Consider the following 23,757-nt stretch of genomic DNA (forward strand, 5'->3'; position numbering starts at 1 on the left):
GTGAGGGTTCAATGAGCTGGCCGTGTAAAGAGAACAGACTGGTACCCAACAGAGATTTTCCTGGGACTTGATTGAAATGGCTCCAAACTTGACATAAAAGAGTAAAAGGGTGAAAATAGCCAGAACACTTCTGGTTGAAACACAAAAAAACAACAAAAAAAAGAGAGGGGAGCCTTTCTTAACCAGATACCATGGCTCATTATGGTCAATGCAGTGATAAAGTAGGTGACCAATAAAAAGAAAGTCCATAAACAGAACCACGTACGTATGATGTTATGGTATGTGATATGGCTTGTATGTCACATCAATTCAAAAATTAGGCCTGGAAAAATGGCAGTCCATATGGAAGAAAAGATTAAATTGGATCCTTACGTTACACCATATGCAAAAATCAACTGCAGATGGTTAAATGTTAAAAATACGCCCCTGGGGCTTCCCTGGTGGCACAGTGGTTGAGAGTCAGCCTGCTAATGCAGGGGACACGGGTTCGATCCCTGTTCTGGGAGGATCCCACGTGCCGCGGAGCAACTAGGCCCGTGAGCCACAACTACTGAGCCTGCGCGTCTGGAGCCTGTGCTCCGCAACAAGAGAGGCTGCGACAGTGAGAGGCCCGCGCACCGCGGTGAAGATGGCCCCCGCTTGCCTCAACTAGAGAAAGCCCTCACACAGAAACGAAGACCCAACACAGCCAAAACAAATAAATTAATTAATAAACTCCTACCCCCAACATCTTCTTAAAAAAAAAATACGCCCCTGAAAATTTTAATAGAAAACTTTAATAGAAATAACTTTTGAACTTTGGGGAAGGGAAAGATTTCTTAAACAAGATACAAAAATGTTGACTCTAAAAGAAAAGAATGATACATTTTCTGTATTACAATTAAGAGTTTTCTTTCTTAAAAAGACAACTTGAAAATAAGCTACAGGTACTTCCCTGGTGGTTCAGTGGTTAAGACTCCACGCTCCCAGTGCAGCAGGCCTGGGTTCGATCCCTGGTCAGGGAACTAGATCCTGCATGCTGCAACTAAGACCGGCGCAGCCAAATAAAGAAAGAAAAAAAGAAAAAAGAAAATAAGCTACAAATCGTAGACTATATGGCAATCCACATCCTAACAAAGGATTATATAAGAATGTATCAAGAGCTCCTTGATATCTGTGAGAGACTCTATTCTTGTTTAAAATGATTCAGAATATATTGCCCTACATCATTGGCTTTGTGCTTGGCCATGTAACTTCCTTGAGCCAACATGTGTCATAGCTTAGCAGAAGCTTTAAAAGCATTGCAAGTTTATTTTTCCTGGATCCTCTGCCAGGAGTATGACATATCCTAAACAACAGCTGTTCCTTTAGCCTGAGCCCAGGAGTGGGAAGACATGGGGCAAGGACCTGACCCACAGGTTGGAACAGAGATGCAACTGACCTGCAGACTTGAGAGCAAAAAGGAATGTTTCTTGTTATAAGCCACCGATTTGGGGAATGAGTTGGGGGGGTTGTTATGGTAGTGAAAGCTGACCAATATGGAAACTAGTACCTAGCAGTGGGGTGCTGTGCTACCCAAAGAATAAAATGTGTGGTTTTGGCTTTGGGGCTGAGTGGCAGGCAGGGAAGTAACTACTATAGAGGGCTGGAAAACCAGCAAGCTATGTAATGTAATAGTTAAACATTTGGAAAAACTGTCACATGTGATCATTCGGAAGGGCTCCCTTCCCCTACACTGCTCCGCTGGGAACCCACAGAAGGAGAGCTTCCCAAACCTCCAAAGGCCAAAGCCTTCCTGGCTTGATCTGTCATAGCATGTGTCCTCTTAAAACACTTATAGCCCCTTAGCTGTGTGTCACTAAATGTCCATGTCAAGGTCAATACCGTCCCATGTGGTCCACCTCTTCCCTGGGGGTCCATACTCACCCTCCAGGAGCTTGGGCACAAAGTGGGTGGCTGCCTTGGTCTTCTTGACTCGATTTCCCTTCATGACTCGGCCCTCCTTGTCCAGGCCCATGTACCAGGCCCGGCCAGAACGACGCTGGCGATAGAGAGCAGAGGCGTACAGGACATAGTAATTCTCAAAGACGCACTCCTTAAAGCGTCACTCAGCTGTGAAATGTGGCTGAGGAGACAAAGACCCAGAAAGGCACACACAGACAGAAACACAAAAAGACACATCACTGAACAGAAGGGAGCCCTGGGAAGAACAAGGCAGGATATAATCCATATGTTTGAGACTGGCAGAGCCAACTTCTGAGTCCACACAGGAACTGGGAGAAAGGGAGGATGAGGAAGAGTCTGGTGGCCCCCCGAGGGCCGGGAACTAGACTTCTGGGGGCCTGGGATAAGAAGATAACTTCTCTCTGCTCTACTCCCAACCTCTCACCATCCAGGGCACCTGGAGGGAATTTCTGCTTGGAGGAGTTCCTGAATCCTTCCCCAGCATCCTGAATGACTCTGGGGAAGTGAGTAATAATGAGGTCTAGAGGAGGTTGGAGAAGACACAGGGGTCCTAAAAGGTTGAAAGAGTTGGACATTCAAAGAGCCTGGGGGTATTTAGGAGGCTATTGGAGGAGAAGGGATTGGAGGGAGGCTACAGGAGGTGCTTGGGAGCGGGCAGTGAGGACAGGGTGTCGGCAAGAGCTGGAGGGAGAGGAATCCCTGAGTTGCAAAATATCTGTAGCTGGGAAGGTTGTAGCTAGGGGAGTCCCCTGACTCCAGGCCACTCTGCCCCCTTGTCTCACCGAGCTGTAGAGCAGCCCCTCAGCATTCATGGCCACGTAGTGACCCAGCTTGGCACTCTGGATGGTGACTACACAGAGCCCCACAGGGATCAGGTTGAAGTGGGCTGGGGGTGGAGAGAAGGGGTATCGGTACCTCAAGCCTCCAATCCCCATCTGAGCCCCCCCTCAATTATGGTCCTAGTTCTACTTCTTCCTTTGCGGGGTCAAGGAGCCAGACTGAAAACAACAGAACCTGAAGCCACAATAGGATGGTCATCTCCTATGCCTGCGCTCCCCTTTCCCACCCAGTAGCTGGATTCCCCTCTCACTGAAAGAGCTGGTGTCCTCTGGGGTGCCCTGGATGCTCCCATCGGGATTCGCCTGGAGGTAAAAACCCTGGCGGCAGAACAGTTTGGTGACGATGCCTTTGAGCTGAGGCTCTGGAGAGAGAGACATTCATCTTGGAACATGACATCTCTGTTCCCAGAAACATTGCTACACTTGGCGGGATCAGAGGAGAGAAAGAAAGGAGGATGGAGGGAAGGAAGAGGGTCCCAGGGCCCCAGCTCCCTGACCCTCTAAGCAAGCTCTCTCCCACCTCTCTTTGACTCCAGAGGAAGCTGGGGTGTGGGTCCCTTCTGCTTCCTCTAACCAGCTTTCAGTTTAATTGATTGAAATTTATTTAAAGGCTTAATTCCTACTCTACAGCTCAACCAGAATGGGGGGAGGGGAGAAGGAAGAGGAAAGGGAGAGATATATGGAAACGCAGAGGACAGAGGGAGACAGGCAGAGCTGCTGAAAGGGCAGTGTGTTTGCGAATGTGGGGGGCATTAAGGTGACCCCAGGGTAGGGTCGCACCCTCAGGAGTGGGGGTGGGACTGGACCTGACGCTGACTCAGCACCTGCTGCTGCAGCTGCCGCTCGCTTCGCGCGGGCCTCGCCTTGGCCCACCGCCAGCCTGTCTGACACTGACCCATCTGTCTGTCTGTCTGTCTGTCTGCTGGCTCGCGGGGGCCCAGCCCTCCCCGAGGCTCAGCCTCTCCCCTTCAGCCAGGTAACCCGCCTGGGATGGGGGATATTCGGAACTAAACCAAAGAAATGGGGGAGGGGGCCAGGGAGCTGGTGAGGCAGGCTGACTCACGTGGGGCTGGGTCCCACACAAAGGGTGGGCTGCTGACCTACCACTGCGGAGGGCCGGCGGCGGGGGGAGGAGGACGCCAGCGGCGGAGTGGGAGGGTCTCCCCCTAGGGGAGCTGAGAGCGGACGGGAGCGAGGCCAGAGGGACTTCCCGCCTGTCGCACCGGGACGGGGACCACAGGCTTAACCTTCACAACTCTCTTTGCCTGGCGCTTGCGGCCGAGTTCCCGGTACCCCCTCGTAGGTGGTACGACCGCCAGTCTCCGTGCGGGTATCCAGCCGTGTAGTGTGTCTGAGTTCCTCGCGGCAGAGGGTCTCCTGAGCCCGTGGGGCCCGATTTCTGAGCCGCGTAGGCGGTCATTGGGGAGTGCCCAGCTCCCTTCTTGAAGTGCACGTCACGGGAGGAGGGCGCACAGAGGGGCGGACTCGCGAGGTAGCTGCAAGGACACCCGGGGGAGAGCTGGGGAGATTGGTACCGAGCCAGGCAAGCTCGGCGAGGAGGAACGGAGCCAAGGCTCGGAGGAGCGGGAGAACCGGGGCGGGGGCGGGGCTTCCGGAGCCGCAGAAACCCTCGGGGTAACCCAGGCTTCCGGAACCCCCAGGCCCCTCCGCTCGGCATTGAAAGAATTTCTCATTGAGAGAGAGGGCACGTAGTCAGAGGATGGTGGGGGTGGGGACTCCTGTGTTGGGGGGGGGGGCGAGCGGGAGCTTCCAGGCTTCGGGGCACCAGGCTTAGCCCCTCAAGCCTTCCCCTTGCCCTCGAAAGCGAGGAGACTCGGGGTTATGGACGCGAGACAACGGAAACTGAGGCATCATCTGGCCGAGGGTTTATGGTCCAGGCCCACCCCCTTTCACTTTCGGGCAGTCCCCGTCAGTCGGGCCCCACTCTTCCAAGTCCCTGGCCTCAACCTCCCAGGCAGAGAGACTCCCGGCCCGGAGACCCCACCCCAGCCACTCACCCGGGCAACGGTCCGGTCGCGCGCGCCGACCCCCCCGCACAGTCGCACCTTGGACAGCAGGATGAGGAGCTGCTTCTGGCAAAGGGACTTGGTGCCGCGGGGACACACGCGCCGCTGCGCCGACACGGGCCGGCTGCCCCCGGGCTCGTGGACCTCCCGCTTCTGCCGGATCAGGCTGCTGGCCAGTGCCGCCATGGCGCCCCGGGAGGAGACACCCCAAAACCGGCAGGCTCCCGGAGCGCGCTGGGCCACCCCGGAGAAGCCCGCTAGCTCACCAGGACATGCTCTTGACTCTGCGGTCCGACTCGCCGCCTCACCCACGGGACCTGAGGATAAGCCCTAGACGACCCCCACCCCAGGCACCAGCTCCCACCCTTGGGCCTCTTGCTAGCTTCGCCAGACCCAGCAGCCTATGTACCTCTCAGTTGACCCCACCCTCGACCTTTGCCCCCCACAGAAAACTCCCCCTTCTCTGATCTCCAGTGTCCCTGTCCCCCACTAACACTATCCCAAAGCCAAGACCCTCAAATTTTCCAGGATGTGGTTCCAATATCCCCAGGCACCTTTCCACCCTATTTCCGGGCCGTGCACTCCTGCCAAAGCCACTCTTGTAATTTTAAGGGTGTGGGTCCTTAGCTTTGGGGATATTAGTTCACCCCACCCCTGCTGGGGTGCTGCCAGTGTCTAGGAAGAACCCAACCTTGGTGTCTTTTCTTTTGCCACCCTCTAATTGAAGAATCCCCCACTTTTTTCACTGAAATCCCCAAAAAAGTATGCCTTGAAATATCCAGACTGTCGCCAATCAGCAAGAAGAGGTTCCCAGACCCTGTCTCTGGACGATACCGCTTTTTACCAAGTCACCCCCATTTCTAGTGGCACAGCATTCCAGCTGCTGAGCCCCTTTCCTCACCTTGTTACCATCCACTCCTTTTGAAGTCACCTCCAAATCCGCCCTTCCTAGTGGTTACACCAGGTGGTTGTCTGGAGGGCCCTGTGTCACCTCGGAATAAGGAGCATAGGTTTTTGGCTTTTTTCTTTTTTTCTGGCAGCCCCTAATTTCCTCAGGGACAGCTGGTGCTGTTTAGATCCCACGCCCTCCAATCCAACCAGCCCCCCCGAGAGAGGAGTGCACCCACGTTGTCACGGGTCCCCAAATGTGAACAGACCCGCTATAAGTCAGAGCGCATCAGAGCTTTCTGCGACAGGGCTTCCTTGTCCTCCCTGGGACTGCCTATAGCGCCCCCTCTTCCTTCCCCGACGCCCCTCAACCTGTCCTCTCTTGTCGATCCGGGGACGGCTGGCGCTGGCTCCGGTTCCAGGCTCCTCCCTCCCTGTACCCTACAAGCGGAGCTTCCCCCCACGCCCGGCTAGACGTCCCGGACCCCAGGAAGGAGTGAGAGTGTCTCCGCAGAAAGCCCTGGTCTGGCGAAGTGAGCACTGGGCCTGGCGGCTGGACCAAGCGCAGCGGCGGCAGCGGCGGCAGCGGTAGCGGCTGTGGGAAGCTGAGGCGGCGGCAGCGACAACGGCTTCCCCTCCCCCGAGAGCAGGTCCGGGGGCGGGGCAGGAGGCGGAGACGCCGGGAAAGAGGGGGAGGTGAAGCTGGGCGGGCGGAACCCCGGGGTTCCTTGGAGGCAGGGAGTGGCGACGGTCTTAGAGACAGGCGGAGCCGAGGCAAGGCCGCATGTCTCGCATGTCTCCGGGTTCAGAGGAGGAGGGACAAGGAGGCGACTTCACTGAATGGAACTCTGGATGGGGGGAGAGGTTGGGCTTAGATAGATGGAATGGCGGATGCCCCGAGAATGGAGAAAGGGACCCTACTGCCCGGGATGGAGGACAGAACTGGATGAGGAAGGTGGGGGGAATAACTGAAGAGATAGCGGTGGTGGTGAGGTCTAGCCTGGGGTGAAATCCGGCCTCCTTAATGTCTCTGCTTTTGTGTGAGACAAATTGGTCAGTCCCTGGTCTCCATACCTTTCTCCTTTACACGTTGTTTCAGCAAATATATTACCCCCATCCCTATTGACTCCTAAGAGAAAAGACCATAAGAACAGGCGGGAGATGGATGCCAGAGGCTGCACCGGAGTGGGAGGGGTGCTGGCCACAGATTTGGAAAGTGGAGAGGCCAGAATGGAACGACCTGTGCCAGGGATGGGGCGGGAGGAGGGTGGGAGGAAGCGGAGGAACCGGCGAGGAGGCCTTCTAGAACGGGCTCTTCAGGCCCAAAGGGCTCAGCCTGTCTCCCAGGTGAGGGGAGAGCAGTCCCCTCCACAACCCGCTGGCCAACAGACGCACATTCCAGGTTAGTAGGAACAGCGCCTTTAATGGGCCCCGCCTCCCACGCCGGCTAAGCCGCCCCCCTTGCGTGCAGCCTTGGCCTCTTCCACAGCGGCGCGCAGGGCGCGGGCAGGGTCCCTGCGAAGCAGGGCCAACGCCCCGAGCAGCGAAGCGGCGCCGTACCCCGCACGGAGCTTCTGGCCACTCAGAAAATAGTGGGGCAGCGTCCCGGCCTCGAGCACCCGGCCCAGCTCATCCAGCAGCCCGAGGCAGCAGGCGCCCGCATTCTCGGCTCGCGCCAGAGAGGGCGCGGGCAGCCGCTCACACGCCCAGTAGAGCAACGTCCGCAGGAGGTAGGGCGCCGCGACCCTAGTCCTGGCCACCAGAGGGCGCAGCAGCGCCTGAGCCGCCGCGTGCGCTTGCAGCAGGGGAACGGATATGCGCGTCTTGAGCGCCAGCTCTTGGCGGGCGAAGCAGAGCTGCCAGCCGGAGGCGTCCGGCCGCTCTGTGCCGCCGCCGCCGGGCACCAGGTAGAAGGAAGACGACTCCGAGGCCAGCGGGCCGGCCCACGAGTGGCTCCGAGGCCCCTGGGGCTAGCCGGCCACAGACACCACGGGGATCAAGTCGAAAAGCAGGAGGCGGCGCGGGGGCCCGGTCGTAGCCAGGAGGATGGTGGTGACCCCCGCGTAGCGGGCTGCGTGAACCAAGCGCGGGGCACCCGGAAACGGGGACTCAGTGACCGCAGCCAGCGAAACAGAGAACCAGGCAGCCACCTGGGCGGGGCAGAATGTGGGCCATGCCTCCGGACCCTCCAACGGCTGTGGCACTGGGCTAACGTCGGTTGCTTTGGTGACGTCACCATTCGTTTTTTTCAGTGGTGAGGGAAAGCCAACGTCGGTTACGTCTTGTTGAGGCAACTCTGGCACTGAAACATTACTAGGTGAGTTTTCCAAAGACTCGTGTGCCTCAGGCTCAGTGACGTGTAGCTGGTCCACGGAGATTTGCGGATCCTTGAGAGTTTCTTTGCTTTGGGCTGGATGGATCGAATCACGTCCTCCTGGGAGTGGGGGTCCTAGGCAATCCTGCCATGCCTCCCGGACCGAGGTTCCGCGTACCTGCTCTGGGAGGAAGAGCCATGTGTAACACGATCCCACGTCCGGTTGCAGCTCCTGCCCAGTGCCATCTAGCGAAAGCACGGGCACCAGGAGTGTGAAGCCGGCGTCGTAGTGAGGTCCCCGAGCGTAGGGACCTAGAGGCGCAGGCCCCAGATCCAGGGAGCCCTCGCGAATCCCGCAACGAAGCAGCAGGAGCTCTGCCTGAGGAGGAAAGCGAGGGTCCCGGCGGTGAACGAGACCTAAGGAAAGAGAAGGGATCGTAAAGTCGTGATCCAGAGCCGGGGCGGGGTGAGGCGGAGCTGAGAGCTGCAAGTTCCCGAAGGCTGGGAGGGTTACTTAGCAAGCAAAGAGAAAACAAAGTCCTTGGCCTGGAGGAGATCTGGTCCTGGCTTGGGACCTTCACTCCAGCTCGCCTGCACACCCAGCTCCTGGATCAGCTGGGTTAGTTCTTGCAGCTGCGCCCCAGAGCAGAAGTCGATGTCCGTGAGCGGCCGGGCTGGGGCTGGGGGCGGTGGGCCCCACCAGGGAGCACTCCCCCAGACCGCGGAAGCCATATGGCTCTGTCGTTTGGGGGCTAGGAAATACACAAACGGGAGGAAGCCCAGACGGGCCTTACCTTTTGCTGCGGAAAACTGGCCCCCGTTCTTGGCTCTTCCAGAGGCCAAGAGAGTTCCCAAGACACGGTCCGCCAATGGGTCTGCAGACGAAGGGCCCTAAATTTAGTCTTGAAAGAGAACAAATAAATACCTCCTCCGTCCTTGCCCTTTTCTCATATGCTGGTCCCCGCCCCCATGGAACGGTTCACCTGACTCAGCAGGTAGAAAGTAGCTGTTTGGCCCCTCCTAAGGAATGCAATAGCCTCCTTCGCTGCCCCTTGTCTACGTCCCCTTACCTCTTTTTCAGAAGAGGCTAGTGGTTTGCAGCTTCCCTCTTAGGGTTAGCTACAAAGGCTGGGAAGAGAATGGATAGGAAGATTGAACAGGTAACTTCTTCCTGCTGCCTGTAAGGCCACGCCCTTAAATTATAACCACGCCCCTTTCTGGAGACTGTCGGGGTGGTTCCGGACCAGCCCGGCCTCCAGTCAGAGTTCAGTCACTCCTTTCGCTGGGCAGAGATCTCGTGGCTATCCTGGGAGTTGTAGTTTGTCTTCAAAGCTACCAGGGCGTTGGGGCCACGCCCCCACATCCTTTCCTGTTCCGTTGAAGTAGTGCCTGATGGAAGTTGTAGTTTCTATGGAGGTAAGCTATTCTGTGTCTTTATGATAAACTATTCTGTGTCTTTATGATAAACTATTCTGTGTCTTTACAAGGCCAGGTGAAGCGCACAAACACTCCTTGGGGTTAGAACAGAGGCCTAATAGGATGGATCTGAATAGCAAACAATAATGAGGGACATACACTAGGGAATGCAGAGAAATAGGGGACTCTACATCTCACTTGGGAGTAGAGGAGCCCTGGTCATTTAAATCTAGAAGGGTTCTTGCATGCAATTATAACTTCAGTTTAGAGATGAGACTGCAAGCCTAGAAAGGTTGCACATGACTTGTCCAAGTTCAGAGCTCAGCCAGAGAGCTGTTGGAAATGGGCTCTCCAGCTGGGACGTATCTCCTTGGAATCGGTGGTGGTAACGTTAGACAAGAACACACCGATAGTGTGCATGTAGTGACACAGGGATGGACATCTGACTCAGGGAAGGGACATATTAGTGTTGCCCACCACAGACACACAAGTGGTGTCAGGGAAAACACTTTGGAATCTCGCAGTTTATGTGTGTATACAGAAGAGTTATCAGGACTGAAAATCAAGTCCAGAGGAAACTCCAGCTGGGCTAGGGCAGGGCAATGAAAAATTATCAGGGGAAGGAAATGGCTTTCAGCAACCAGTGCTATCATGGACACAGCTTAAGTCCAGGATGAACCTAGGACTCAGAATAATAGGACAGAAAGATAGGACACCAGAGACATGCTCACAGATTAGACCAATGCATACTGGACCAGGATTTCTAACATTCCTTTTTCCTAGGGGTCTGTCTCCACAGTGAACTAGGCCTAAGTCCATGGGCAAGAATTTTAAGTGGAGACACCTCGAAATATCTAGAGGCCTATGAAGGAGGGGACCCTCAGAATCCAGGGCTCAAATTGGAGAGCCTAAAACACAAGGTTTCCTAGTCACTGACAAAGAGAGGTCTTCTCCCTCAGTAACCAAGAGCCCCAAACACAGCCCAGAACAGGGGAGGCAAGTTTCCGTACATCTGGTCATGAGCCAAGAGACCAGATGAGGAAAACTGAAGCCTGGGCTCTTCTCACAGTCTGGGGAAATCAGGCACTAGGTGTCCAGCCCCACATCTTACCTCCTCCCCAGAGGGTGGCTTCTGAACCACCCTAAAAAGAGCAAAGTTCTCTAGGCTCTGGGGGAGCTTTAAGATGCTGGGGGTGGGTGACAGGGAAAGGAAAATTGCTCTAAACTCTAAAGCACTGCTCTCCAATAGCATTTTCCATGATGATGCAAATGTTCTAAATCTGTGCCGTCCAGTGCAGTAGCCGCTAGCTCCATGTGCCTACTGAGCCCTTAGAAGGTCATGGCACTGAGGAACAGAATTTTTTTTTTTTTTTTTGGCCAAGCCATGAAGCTTGCGGGGTCTGAGTTCCCCGACCAGGGATTGAACCCCAGCCACAGCAGGGAAAGCGCCAAGTCCCAACAACTGGACCACCAGGGAACAGAATTGGATGCCAGGGAAATTCTGTTCCCTGAGGAAGAGAATTTTTAACATTTTAACTTAATTTTTAACAGAATTAATTTTCCTTAATTTTAACTAACTTACATTCCAACAGGCATTTGGCTAGTGGCTACTGTAATTGACAGTGCAGCTCTAGGGCCTTGGGGATAACGGATTTAGCTAGACAGCGATGGAGGGAAAGCAGGGATACTTTAGGTCCTCATCAGGTCCTGTGGAATTGGGCTGGGGTGGATGTCCTCAACCACCCACAGAACACTTCTCTTGTCTCTTTATTCCTCATGCATATCTGTCCCCTCTTTTTCTAAGTTGCTCATCACACACTGATATCCCCACTCCTTGATGGTCTCTGGTGAGTTGTTGGATGTCTCTCAGTGAAGGCGCCTGGGAGACAGAGCTTCGCACTTGTCCCTGCCTGCTCTGAACTGTCTCTGGCGGGCGTCAAAGACCACATGTCCTAGCCGGGTGCCTGACCCAGGACAGTAGGGCTTCCAGCTGGTTTTGGGAGGTGTAGACATCTGGCGATAGTTCTGGCAGGCTGGAGGAACTGTGGTACACCCAATCTTGGCTGCCTGCTCGCCGGGAGGGTGATTGGAGCTCAATTAGTACAGGTACCTCTGAGAAGATTTGCAGGTCATTGTAGACCACCTGAGCCCTGGGAGAGCAGGAGTTCTGACTGGGTGGGACAGAAGTCCATGGTATGTGCTGCCCAGCATCCTCCTTTCGAGGAACTGCCTCAGATATAAATGACTTTCGGGTCTGATGTGGGCCCAAAACTTGGACAGAGTCAGTTCCAGATGGTTCTTGTGGAGGCCAGGGTTTGGGATAAGGCATGAGTTGTTATGGAGGCCTGATCTCTTGGATAAGCCAGAGTCTTGAGTAAGGGCTGGACCCTTACGGGGGCCAGCATCACGATTAATTCTTGAGTACTTATGTTAGTTAGGGACATGGGTATGTTCTGAGCTCCTGTAATTTCCAGCATCTTGGGTAAGGCCACATCTCCTTTTGACTTCAGTGGCTTGGGTAAGGCCTGGATACTTATGGAGGTCAGAATCTTGAGTAAGGCCTTGGCTCCTGTAGACTCAAGAATCTTGGGTAAGACCTGGATTCTTGTAGTCTCCTGAGTCTCGGGTAAGGCTTGAGCCCTTATGGAGCCGAAGGGTTTCAACAAGGCCTGGGCTCTTCAGATTCCTGGCAAAGGCCTGAGCTCTTGTTGTCTCCAGAGTCTTGGGCAAGGTATGGATACTTCTCCGGCCCAGAATCTTGGGTAAAGTCTGGACTCCTAGAGACTCCTGAATCTTGGGCATTACCTGTACTCTTGTCACATCCAGAATCTTGAGAAGGGTGTGGGCTATTATGGAAGCCAGTTTTTTGGGAGAGCTCTTGACTTTTATACAGTACAGTCTCTTGCTTTCGTTCCAGATTCCTATAGACTTCAGAATAATGCATAAAGCCTGAGCTCCTCTGAATGTCAGAAGTTTGGAGAAATGGTATGTTCTTGTGGAGACCAGAGCGTTGGGTGAGATATGGGCGTTTAAAGAAACGTCTATCTCGAGTAGAACCTAAGCTCTTCTGGGAGCCAGAATCTTGGGTAATGACTGGATTCTTCTGAAGATCAGAGTCGTGGGAAAGGCTTGGATTCTTGTAGAGGTAAGGGTCTTGGGTAAGGCCTGGAAGCTTGTGGAGGCCTGGATCTTGAGCAAGGCCTGGGTTCTTGGGGAGACCTGGGTCTCGGGTAAGGCCTGGGTTCTTATGGAGGCCTGGTCTTGGATAAGGCCTGGGTCCTTGTAGAGGCTTGGATTTGGGGTAAGGCCTGGGTTTCTGAAAACTCTACAGTCTTTTGAAGGGCCTGGGGTCCTTTGGAGGACAGAGCCTTGGTTGAGGCCTAGACTCTCATGAAGTTCAGGGGGTTGGGGCTTGTTTGGGGTTTGGGAAGTAGTGGATAACTGGGGAGGGATGGGGCCCTGGGAAGAGAGGACAGACTGAGGAGACTTGGAGGTTGGGGGAAAGGTGGGGGGTTGTATTAAGGTGGAGGGCTTCTGGTGGTTGCTGTGTTGAAGGACAAAGGATCTGGGAGAAACAAGAGGCAGAGAAAGAGTGCATGGTGGAGGCATGGTGCATGGTGAGCTCTGGGCACTGGTTGGAGAATGGAAGCAAGGTTGAGAAGGTGCAGCATCCTTGGAGTACACCAGGAATGTGGGGTAGACTGGAGTCTGGGGGTCTGTGTTTCTCTTCAGAACTGCAAGGATGGAAGCTGCAGTAAGGGAAGGTCTTGGACTGTACAAATTTGTCTTTGGCATCATTTGAGATCTTCCCTTCCATATTCCCCAACTCCAGGTAACCCAGTATGGATCCTGTGGAGGACTTGGCACTGTCCCTACTACATTGCTTCAGTGTTTGCTCTGCTGTACCAGAGCTCACCAGACCATGCCCCTCTTGGGGCCTGGAGGGGGTACCAACCCATCCACACTGAGGCAGCATCCAGCAGCAAGTTCTTTCTGGAATACCCAGAATTCTGAGGCAGACACACATGGAATAAGTTCTGCTTTACCCTGCGGTCATGGTAGACCACATGGCCGGAGGAGAGGCCTTGGCTAAAGGCAGACAAGGTAGAGGGAATAGAACCTAGGATGGGCGTAGGGGTGGTGGACGGGACTTGAGTGTTTGTCAGGGCCCTGTGTCACAGCACAGGGCTGTGCTCAGGGCCCTGTGTCACAGCACAGGGCTGTGCTCAGGGGTGAGGGCTGGGGAGGGGTTCTGGGCCTGGGGGGTGGTGTGCTCAGGGGAGTGGAATGTGAAGCAAGTCTGGGCCTGAGGTGGGGCGTGCTCAGAGGGGTGGGTGGAGGAGAAGGTCTGGGCTTTGGCAGGAGTGTTCCCAGTAGGGTGCACTAGGGAGAAGGCCTGGGTCTGGGCGGAAGTGTGCTCATGGGCGTGGCCTCGGGAGCAGGTCTCGGCCTGGGTGGGGGGCGGGTGTGCCCAGGGGGGTGGGCTGAGGAGGTGGCCTGGGCCTTGGCAGGAGCATGCGCAGGGGGCTGAACTGGGGGGTGGGTCTGGGCCCGGGCTGGGACCTGGGCTGGGTCAGAGTCTGGTGTCTTAGCCTTGCTGTCTTGGGGCAGGCGGAGTGGAACCACGTCCACCTTGCTCATCCTTTGGAGCTTGGAAGATGTCTCCTGCCTGGAGTACAAGGTGGCTTGGGACTTTAAGGCTGTGACCGGAGGGGCCTCCCCAGCTCCCACTACCCGCTCCATCCACAGTCCCCGTGGAGCCTCCGTGGAAGCCCCAGCCCATCCACACTGAGGCGGCATCCAGCAGCACTTAGAAGCATTCTCGTCATTTGTGTCTGGTATCCAGGAGTTTGGGTGGTGGTTTGGGTGCCCGAGCAGGAAGCTTGGGCGATGGCGGAAGCGGGAAGAAACTCTTGAGCACAGGTTCTTGGGATCCACGGAGCAGCGCATGCACATGCGATGGCTGCCTACACAGCTGGCTTGCTTGTCTGCGGGGAAAGGTGAGATGGGTCAGGGCCTGGCTTCCTGAGGGGCTGAGAATCAAGGCAGGGATAGAAGAAAGGGGACAGGCCCACATCCCCTGAGCCCACGCTGGCGCCCACTCACCTTTGGGGAAAATACGATTGAAAAGTACCCGCAAGTAACTCTTCAGATGCCTCCAGAGCTGAGGGAAGCAGGGGAGGGGGGAGACCAGGAGCAGGGTTAGCCCTGAAATCCAACCCTTGTCCGGCTACACCCCAGCAGCCCTCCCAACCTCAGCCCCTTCGAGGCCCCAGGGCTCCCCCAACTCCGCTGCCCAGATCCTGCCCTGACCATAGTCACCACGTTCATCCCCAAGTTGAGGAAGATTAATCTGATCAGGAGCAAAAGAATTGAGTCTCCTAGCTCCTGGCATTTCCTGGGGATGGTGCCAGAGCATGGCTCGGCTCGGCAGAGGGCTCGCTCACCCATGGCCGGGGGTCCAAGGACTGCCTGGGTCCCCTGGCCTCCACATAGTCACTGGGAGCCAGACTGGGTCATAATGGGGCAGGTGGTGAGGTCACAGTGAGGGAGGGGGACGAAAAGGAGGACCCAGGGTAGCATTCCCTGGTAACCAGGGTCAGGTAAGCTGAGCCTGGACAGTCAAACAGGGCCCGGTGGCCGGCACACCTCCCCTCGAGTGGTCATTCATTTGCTCACCACCCACTGACTCACTTGTTCAAATGACACATTCCGTCTCTTGGCCCCTCTTGAGACTAGGAAGACCTCGGCCTCAGAGGCCTGCTGAAGGCCTGGCTGGAGTCCAGAGCCTCAGCCTTCTTCATGCCCTTCACTGGGCCTGGAGCTGGACCTGCCCATATGTGGAACCTCCCAGTTTGGAAGCAGCTTCTTGTATGAGGCTCTTTGGGGACAGGGAGAGCTGAGACACAGAGGAGGTGCCCAGAGACCAGTGGCTTGGAGTCTGCAGCTGCAGATGTACTTAGTGCATGGTATAGGACCAGGAGGGGCCTGCTGGCAGGATTGTGACCACTAAACCAAGGGGACCCTCAGGCCAAGAAGGGGACACTGGCTTCTTATTGCAGGAAGCCAAGCGCAGGGACCCAGGCTGGCAGAAGGAGTGGCACTTCCAAGCCACAGACCACCAATGTTTCCTGGACTCTGGCGCTCTTTATTAAACTTTCCATGCCCTGCCCCCCCCTGCCCCCGCCCCCATTTGCCGCCGGTCAGTTCATTTTCCCAGTCTGGCTCCTGTGCAGAGAGGGCCTCGAGGCCGAGGTGGAAGGTAGCAGCGAGTTGGCCCATGCTTGGCTCTCCTGCCGTTGCCGCTTCTGCTCCAGGCTGTCATACACCTGGTAGTTGGCATTGCCCCCCCGGGTTCCGGCTGAGTGGCATGAAGGTGGGCGGAGGTGGAGGGTTCTCGGTAGCCTGGACGTCGGGCAGGGGCTGGGAGGGGCGGAGGAGCAGCGCTGAGCTGGGAGCCGGGGCCCGCTTGTACGAGGCCTCGGCCAGCACCGTGAGGGAGGCGGACGTGGCCAGAGGGCGCCGCACGGGCAGCATCTCGGCCCATTCGGCTGCCCAGCGCCGCACCGCGTGGGGATCCCGGGAGTAGTTCAAGTGTCCCGTGAAAGGGTGCGGGCTGCGGTTGGGCTGGCTGTGAGCACAGCTGGGGAGGCTCCGTCCGTGGGCCGGGTGGGGAGTTGCGCTGCCAGGCTTCGGGCAGGCAGCCCAGGAATTCTTACATTCCTTTGTCCCAGGGGTCTGTCTCCACAGTGAACTAGGCCTAAGTCCATGGGCAAGAAAATTAAGTGGAGACACCTCGAAAAATTTAGAGGCCTATGAAGGAGGGGACCCTCAGAATCCAGGGCTCAATTTGGGGAGCCTAAAACACAAGGTTTCCTAGTCACTGACAAAGAGAGTTCTTCTCCCTCAGTAACCAAGAGCCCCAAACACAGCCCAGAATGGAGGAGGCAAGTTTCCATACATCTGGTCGTGACCCAAGAGACCAGATGAGGAAAGCTGAAACCTGGGCTCTTTCTCACAGTCTGGGGAAATCAGGCATTAGGTGTCCAGCCCCACATCTTACCTCCTCCCCAGAGGGTGGCTTCTGAACCACCCTAAAAAGAGCAAAGTTCTCTAGGCTCTGGGGGAGCTTTAAGATGCTGGGGGTAGATGACAGGGAAAGAAAAATTGCTCTAAACTCTAAAGCACTGCTCTCCAATAGCATTTTCCATGATGATGCAAATGTTCTAAATCTGTGCCGTCCAATGCAGTAGCCACTAGCTCCATGTGCCTACTGAGCCCTTAGAAGGTCATGGCACTGAGGAACAGAATTTTTTTTTTTTTTTTGGCCAAGCCATGAAGCTTGCGGGGTCTGAGTTCCCCGACCAGGGATTGAACCCCAGCCACAGCAGGGAAAGCGCCAAGTCCCAACAACTGGACCACCAGGGAACAGAATTGGATGCCAGGGAAATTCTGTTCCCTGAGGAAGAGAATTTTTAACATTTTAACTTAATTTTTAACAGAATTAATTTTCCTTAATTTTAACTAATTTACATTCCAATAGGCATTTGGCTAGTGGCTACTGTAATTGACAGTGCAGCTCTAGGGCCTTGGGGATAACGGATTTAGCTAGACAGCGATGGAGGGACAGCAGGGATAATTTATGTCCTCATCAGGCCCTGTGGGATGGGGCTGGGGTGGATGTCCTCAAGCAACCACAGAACTCTTCTCTTGTCTCTTTACTCCTCATGCATATCTGTCCCTCTTTTTCTAAGTTGCTCATCACACACTGATATCCCCACTCCTTGATGGTCTCTGGTGAGTTGTTGGATGTCTCTCAGTGAAGGCGCCTGGGAGACAGAGCTTCGCACTTGTCCCTGCCTGCTCTGAACTGTCTCTGGCGGGCGTCAAAGACCACATGTCCTAGCCGGGTGCCTGACCCAGGACAGTAGGGCTTCCAGCTGGTTTTGGGAGGCGTAGAAATCTGGCGATAGTTCTGGCAGGCTGGAGGAACTGTATCCATTGGGTGGTACACCCAGTCTTGGCTGCCTGCTCGCCGGGAGGATGATTGCAGCTCAATCAGTACAGGTACCTCTGAGAAGGTTTGCAGGTCATTGTAGGCCACCTGAGCCCTGGGAGAGCAGGAGTTCTGACTGGGTGGGACAGAAGTCCATGGTATGTGCTGCCCAGCATCCTCCTTTCGAGGAACTGCCTCAGATATAAATGACTTTCGGGTCTGATGTGGGCCCAAAACTTGGACAGAGTCAGTTCCAGATGGTTCTTGTGGAGGCCAGGGTTTGGGATAAGGCATGAGTTGTTATGGAGGCCTGATCTCTTGGATAAGCCAGAGTCTTGAGTAAGAGCTGGACCCTTACGGGGGCCAGCATCGCGATTAATTCCCGAGTACTTGTGGAAGTTAGGGTCATGGGTATGTTCTGAGTTCCTGTAATTTCCAGCATCTTGGGTAAGGCCACATCTCCTTTTGACTTCAGTGGCTTGGGTAAGGCCTGGATACTTATGGAGGTCAGAATCTTGAGTAAGGCCTTGGCTCCTGTAGACTCAAGAATCTTGGGTAAGACCTGGATTCTTGTAGTCTCCTGAGTCTCGGGTAAGACTTGAGCCCTTATGGAAGTGAGGGGTTTCCACAAGGCCTGGGCTCTTCAGATTCCTGGCACAGGCCTGAGCTCTTGTTGACTCCAGAGTCTTAGGCAAGGTGTGGACGCTTCTCTGTCCCAGAATCTTGGGTAAAGTCTGGACTCCTAGAGACTCCTGAATCTTGGGCATTACCTGTACTCTTGTCACATCCAGAATCTTGAGAAGGGTGTGGGCTATTATGGAAGCCAGTTTTTTGGGAGAGCTCTTGACTTTTATAGAATACAGTCTTTTGCTTTCTTTCTAGATTCCTATAGACTCCAGAATCGTGCATAAAGCCTGAGCTCCTCTGAATGTCAGAAGTTTGGAGAAATGGTGTGTTCTTGTGGAGACCAGAGGGCTGGGTGAGATATGGGCGTTTAAAGAAACGTCTATCTCGAGTAGAACCTAAGCTCTTCTGGGTGCTAGAATCTTGTGTAATGACTGGATTCTTCTGAAAGTCAGAGTCGTGGGAAAGGCTTGGATTCTTGTAGAGGTAAGGGTCTTGGGTAAGGCCTGGAAGCTTGTGGAGGCCTGGATCTTGAGCAAGGCCCGGGTTCTTGGGGAGGCCTGGATCTCGGGCAAGGCCTGAGTTCTTGTGGAGGCAGTCCTGGGATCATTGCTGGGGTTCATTGCTGGGGTCTGCGAAAGTGGTACCTGTTGAACCTCAAGTCATTTTGTTTGCACAATGAACATCTCAACAGATATAGAGGAATATAGACCTCACCTTCCATACCAGATGGGTTCCTGGAATGTGAGCAGATAGGCCTTTTATGAATCACCCTGCTTCTCTGTTCATTTTCATTTGACTAACGTTATCGATCATTTTAAGCTGATTCCATTAAGTGGGTCTATATTGAGCACCTGCTGTGTGTTTGGAGTCTTGATGGAAAATGCCCACTGGCTATTTCTCTTTCTTTCTCTCTTTTTTTTTCTTTTTGGCCATGCAGTGTGGTTTGCAGGATCTTAGTTCCCCAACCAGGGATTGAACTGGGGCCGTCAGCAATGAAAGCGTGTAGTCCTAATCACTGGACATCCCGGGAATTCCCTGTGGCTATGTGGGCCCTGGCACCCCCCAAACCACCACAAACCACCTCCTCTCTTCTTTTTATTCTTCTCCCAGTCACCTCTCTGTCAGGGAACGGTATACCTAGGCCTTTCCCGTCCCCTCAGCCGTGCTGGATCCAGAGACCGGGGGGTAACAGTGGGACAGGGCCTCCACCTCCCTGGTCAGCTCCCACAGCTGCCGCCTCACGTCTCTGGCATTATAGGCTATGCGCCCTGAGGAGTGGCGCCGGGGGATGTCTGCGACGTGGGCTGGGCCCAGGATGGGTGGCTGGGCTGGCGAGCACTGCTCCTGTTCTGCTTGGGGCACCCCCCAACCGTTCTTGTGGCTCAGGGCCTGAGGGCTGTGGGGCGGGGGTTCACAGGGTACGCGTAGGCCTGTAGGCCCAGCTCTGACTGCCTCTCTTTTGAGCGGCCTTCCCTCTACAGTTTGCTGGAAGCGGATGGTCTGGGTAGGTGGCTCCACAGCATCCTGGGCCCAGGGAGTCCAGAACCCCTGGGTGGACTGAAAGCCTTCCCAGTCCTTGGGGCAATTCCAGTTGTGGGGGCAGATTGTTGTGTGCTGACGTGGGGGCTTCTCGTCATCGCTGTCAGTTGTCAGGGACCCAGGCTACGGGGCGGTGGGCGCGGCGTGCTGAAGAGTCGCGACGGCGATGGCGGCGAGTGGGTGGGGGGGACACGATCATTTTCACAGGGTCCATGGTGCACCGAAGGCAGACTGCAGGGGCGCTCTGCTTCGGGGGCTGGGTCTGCTTCCCAGGTGAGCATAACTTAGAAGCTTCTGTGGATCGGGGACAGGTGAGAGGCTGGTGGGGAGCCTGGCTCCTCCAGGGATGGAGAGGCAGGTTGCAGGAAGAGAAGCTGCATAGTTATGGTGTCTGAGCAGGGAGAGCGCGAGGGGAAGGGGTCCACTTAAGGTCAGGGCTAGAACACCTGGTTTCTGCCTTTCCTATTCCCCAACCTCCCCATCCTCCACTTACCTTTCTCACAAATAACACGAAACACTTGGTGTAAGAAGCCATGGAGTCTGCGCCAGAGCTAGGTGGGGGAGGACACAGTGACTGAGTGGCCGTGGCCATGGGGGTCCCTAGGGCCCCAACCTACTGTGCCCACAGTACTACCAGCCGCCTTCCTGTCCCAGAGGCTCCTGGGGGTAAGCGGGTCACAACGATGTGGGGCTCTCCCTCACGGTGTGCCAAGAGGGAGAGTCCTGGGCCTGTGTTTGACACTCCAGCCTGGGCCAGGGCTTAGCAGAGGCCAAACCCTTCACCTTGCATGTCTCTCCTGTAGCCAGCCACCTGCACCAGCCCATAGGCCCTCTGGCCTGTTTGGTGTCTGTCCCCATCAGCCCCTGCCTGGTCCTCTACACCAGGCTCTGACCTCTGCACAAACACTGGTCCTGATCTTAACTCCCTGAACAACCCCATTACCAATGACCACCTCACCCCAGCACTCACTCCCCCTTTCTCTCTGACCTCAGAGCTGTTCACTGGAAAGGGCTGTGGGCTCGGACCCCCTCCTCCTCCCTCACTGGCAGAGTCACTTCTCCAGGGTTTGTCTCTTCAGAGCCCCACCCCTACCTCCCAACATAACAGCAGGCAAAACCAACAGTTAAACTTTTATATTTACAATATTCCATCCTGGAGTCCCTGCGCCGTGACAAAGTCATGATGCAATCAAAGGCAGGACTGCAAAGCAGCACTGTGCCAGGACAGTGGACTACATCTCTATTGATTTGTTTGGTTGTGTTAAGCTTATCTATGGAAACAGCACAAGGGGGATTTGCGCCCAGGGTTAGGAAGATGAGAAAAACTACTACCCCCCCTACTATTGTTATTACAAAATGGAAAATACCTATTTTGGCCCCAGGAAACTGGGAATGCAATACACAAATGGAAATACAGGGATGTTCCTATGGAAAACACCCCCAATTGAACAACAGTGGCCCTACGAAGGGGTTGTTGTTGATTTTGCTTTCATATGGGTCCACTATAAAGAAAGGTTAATACTCTGGCAACAATTGCCAGGTGATAAACAGGAGCATAGGAGGTATTGTAAGTGCTACTAGTGGAGTCAAGTACACAGGAACTGTAGGATATATTGTAAATATTTTTAAGGCACTATTCAAAAAACTTGCCCATGCATTTAAGAACAAAAAGTGTCATGAAGAACCTAGGGTTAAGAGAGGAATAAAGACACAGACCTACTGGAGAACGGACTTGAGGATATGGGGAGAGGGAAGAGTGAGCTGTGACAAAGCGAGAGAGAGGCACGGACATATATACACTACCAAACGTAAGGTAGATGGCTAGTGGGAAGCAGCCACATAGCACAGGGAGATCAGCTCGGTGCTTTGTGACCGCCTGGAGGGGTGGGAGGGAGGGAGACGCAAGAAGGAAGAGATATGGGAACATATGTATATGTATAACTGATTCACTTTGTTATAAAGCAGAAACTAACACACCATTGTAAAGCAATTATACCCCAATAAAGATGTTTAAAAAAAAAAAAAACTTGCCCATGCAGAAAGAACACGAAGATTGCACTTCTGTATTAAAGACCTTACATAATAGCTTGGCTTAACTATTAGAAAATAACCTGCAACTAATGAGAACTTGGGGAATTATCTTGTTAGTACATCTAGAAACTGGGGACATTTTCAGAAAACTGACAAAAATATTTTGAGGTTAGAACATGTTGAGATGTTTTGATTTTGTACATGATGATGAAACCTGCCTATATATAAATACCTGCTCTGAAAAATAAATTTGTGCTTGACGTGCTGACATCTACAAAGGGTGTCATGTCTTGTTTCCTTCGCCGACGCCGTCCATCCCTCAGGTTTACCTGGACTCGTTGGAGCTGGACTCCGACAATTTACAATATTCTCTTCATCTTTTGCCAGGTTTAAAAATGTGTACAGAGCCGCGAAGGGTTGGGGTGGGGACAGGGGATTGTCAAGGAATTGTTCTGGGGACAGGGGCTGGGCATTGGAGTCCATGGCTGAATCATGGGGTCCCCCAGCCCCCCTCCCATGCCCCAGTTTGGGGGGCATCTGTCTACAGGGTTCAGGGCCCAGGTCCCTAGCATTTAGAAGGCAGGGCTCTTTGGAAAGGAGCTAGACCAGGCAGGGGAAGGGGTGGGAAAAGAACTAAGTTTCCATGGGTGGAGGTGGGGGCAGAAGGGACAGTCAGGAGGCAAAGTTCTGGGGAGACAAGACCAGGGATTTGGGGGTCAGTGGAAGACAGCACTTCACCCCCTATTCAAATTTGGCACCAATGAACCCACAAAATGCCAGCAGACGGGGATTGGCTCCTTCTCGGCTGGTGTCCCTTGAAACGCTTCCCGACATTGTTCCCTTCCCCAGAGGCCCAAACCGTTTCTCTTTGGGCAGTCACCTTACACACATCCTTTCAAATCAAATTCTTCCTGCTGGTGTCTGCCCAAGCGCTGTCCCCCACTGCCCCCTCCATCTGTTCCTCAGTACAGCTGACCCCGTTCTCTCCCCCAACCTGTCCGGGGAAGTCTTTCTCCCCTGCTCTCCTCCCCTCCCCCCTCCACTGCTCCTTTCCTTCAGCCCTGGGGGCCCAGGGGAGAGGGGGCAGGTCAAAGGAGGGGGTGGGCAGCTGAGGGGAGAAGCTGGCTTGAGACCAGGAAGGGATGTCTTCAGAGGGGGACAGCGAAGGGGGGAGGGAAAACAGGGGCAGAGAGGGAGGAATGAGACATGGCGAGAAGAGGGACGCAGGCGGGACCCCTTTAGCTGCCACCTCCTCCTCTCCTGTATCCTACCTGCCCTGGCCCAGGGCTGAGGAATCCTTGGCACGTTTTGGGGGGTCTTCGCCCCTCAAACCCACCTCAGCAGTTTGGCACGGATGAGCGACGGTCTGAGGACTGAGGGAAGAAGGGCTGCCCTCAGACCGCGGTGAGAGTTTTGGTCAAACATGCACGGCCTCTGTGGGTGGCAGGTGCCACGCAGCCCCCCACCCCACCCCACCCCCCGAACTCTAGGGGAAGGAAGGGCAGAGCTTAGGGTCTGTTCATCTCCTCAGGGTTTGTCCCTCCCCCTCAGCTTCTGTCAGTTTGAAGTCCTTTCACACCTGCTGTGTGAGAAGTTAAGTGCTGGGCCTGAGGCCCTAAGATGCAGGGAAGTGCTGGAGAGAAAGGGGCTGTCTGCATGGGAAAACGTACATCCACATGCAAGAACATGTTTCCACTCAGAAATGCATCCTGGACCCAGGGGAAGACAAGTTCCCAGGCAGCACAGGGATGCAAGGTCTCCTCTCTTCCCCGTGGCAGGGAATGTGTGTCTGTCATCTGTGGAAGGCGAGGCCTGCCCGGGGGAGACCGTGCTTCACCTCATTTGTGCCACGGGGGATACACATGCTTCGCTGGGGCGGGAGGGCTGGGGGCAGGGCAGGGGGGCTGTGATTTCCTCGCTACTTCCCAGGCACCACCCTGCGTCGTCCGGTGGCCAAGGGTCGCTGTTTGTGAACACACCACTTCCAGGGTCTCCAGGGGGTGGGAGGAGGGAGGAGGTGGGGGCACAAATCCCCACAGAAATTCTTTGAGGGAGCCAACATGTGTCCAGGGCGGCAAAAAAACCCCTCACCCTGCACATGGTTTCTCACCCCCTCGTGAGAAAGCACACCTCCAC

At 54.9% G+C, this 23,757-nt stretch overlaps 1 protein-coding gene and 4 pseudogenes across 1 annotated transcript; all 5 read right to left on the bottom strand.

Moving 5' to 3' along the window:
• Positions 1 to 807: 807 nt before the first annotated feature.
• On the bottom strand, positions 808 to 3,329 carry LOC132594273 (fibroblast growth factor 11-like; annotated as a pseudogene).
• A 696-nt stretch (positions 3,330 to 4,025) lies between these two features.
• Positions 4,026 to 6,815, bottom strand: LOC132594337 (uncharacterized; annotated as a pseudogene).
• A 304-nt stretch (positions 6,816 to 7,119) lies between these two features.
• Positions 7,120 to 8,744, bottom strand: LOC132594272 (transmembrane protein 102-like; annotated as a pseudogene).
• A 2,410-nt stretch (positions 8,745 to 11,154) lies between these two features.
• LOC115850683 (uncharacterized protein SPEM3-like) lies at positions 11,155 to 14,879 on the bottom strand. The gene is given in 12 exon segments (XM_060291244.1): positions 11,155 to 11,275; positions 11,277 to 11,475; positions 11,477 to 11,723; positions 11,726 to 12,108; positions 12,110 to 12,683; positions 12,719 to 13,154; positions 13,156 to 13,380; positions 13,412 to 13,598; positions 13,640 to 13,878; positions 13,962 to 14,416; positions 14,535 to 14,592; positions 14,742 to 14,879. Coding segments are annotated over 12 exon segments (3,177 nt in total). The 3' UTR covers positions 11,155 to 11,239.
• A 4,282-nt stretch (positions 14,880 to 19,161) lies between these two features.
• On the bottom strand, positions 19,162 to 23,721 carry LOC132594338 (spermatid maturation protein 1-like; annotated as a pseudogene).
• Between the last annotated feature and the right edge of the window lie 36 nt (positions 23,722 to 23,757).

This window comes from Globicephala melas, chromosome 20 (assembly GCF_963455315.2).
Source record: "Globicephala melas chromosome 20, mGloMel1.2, whole genome shotgun sequence".
In the NCBI taxonomy this organism is placed as follows: Eukaryota; Metazoa; Chordata; class Mammalia; order Artiodactyla; family Delphinidae; genus Globicephala; species Globicephala melas.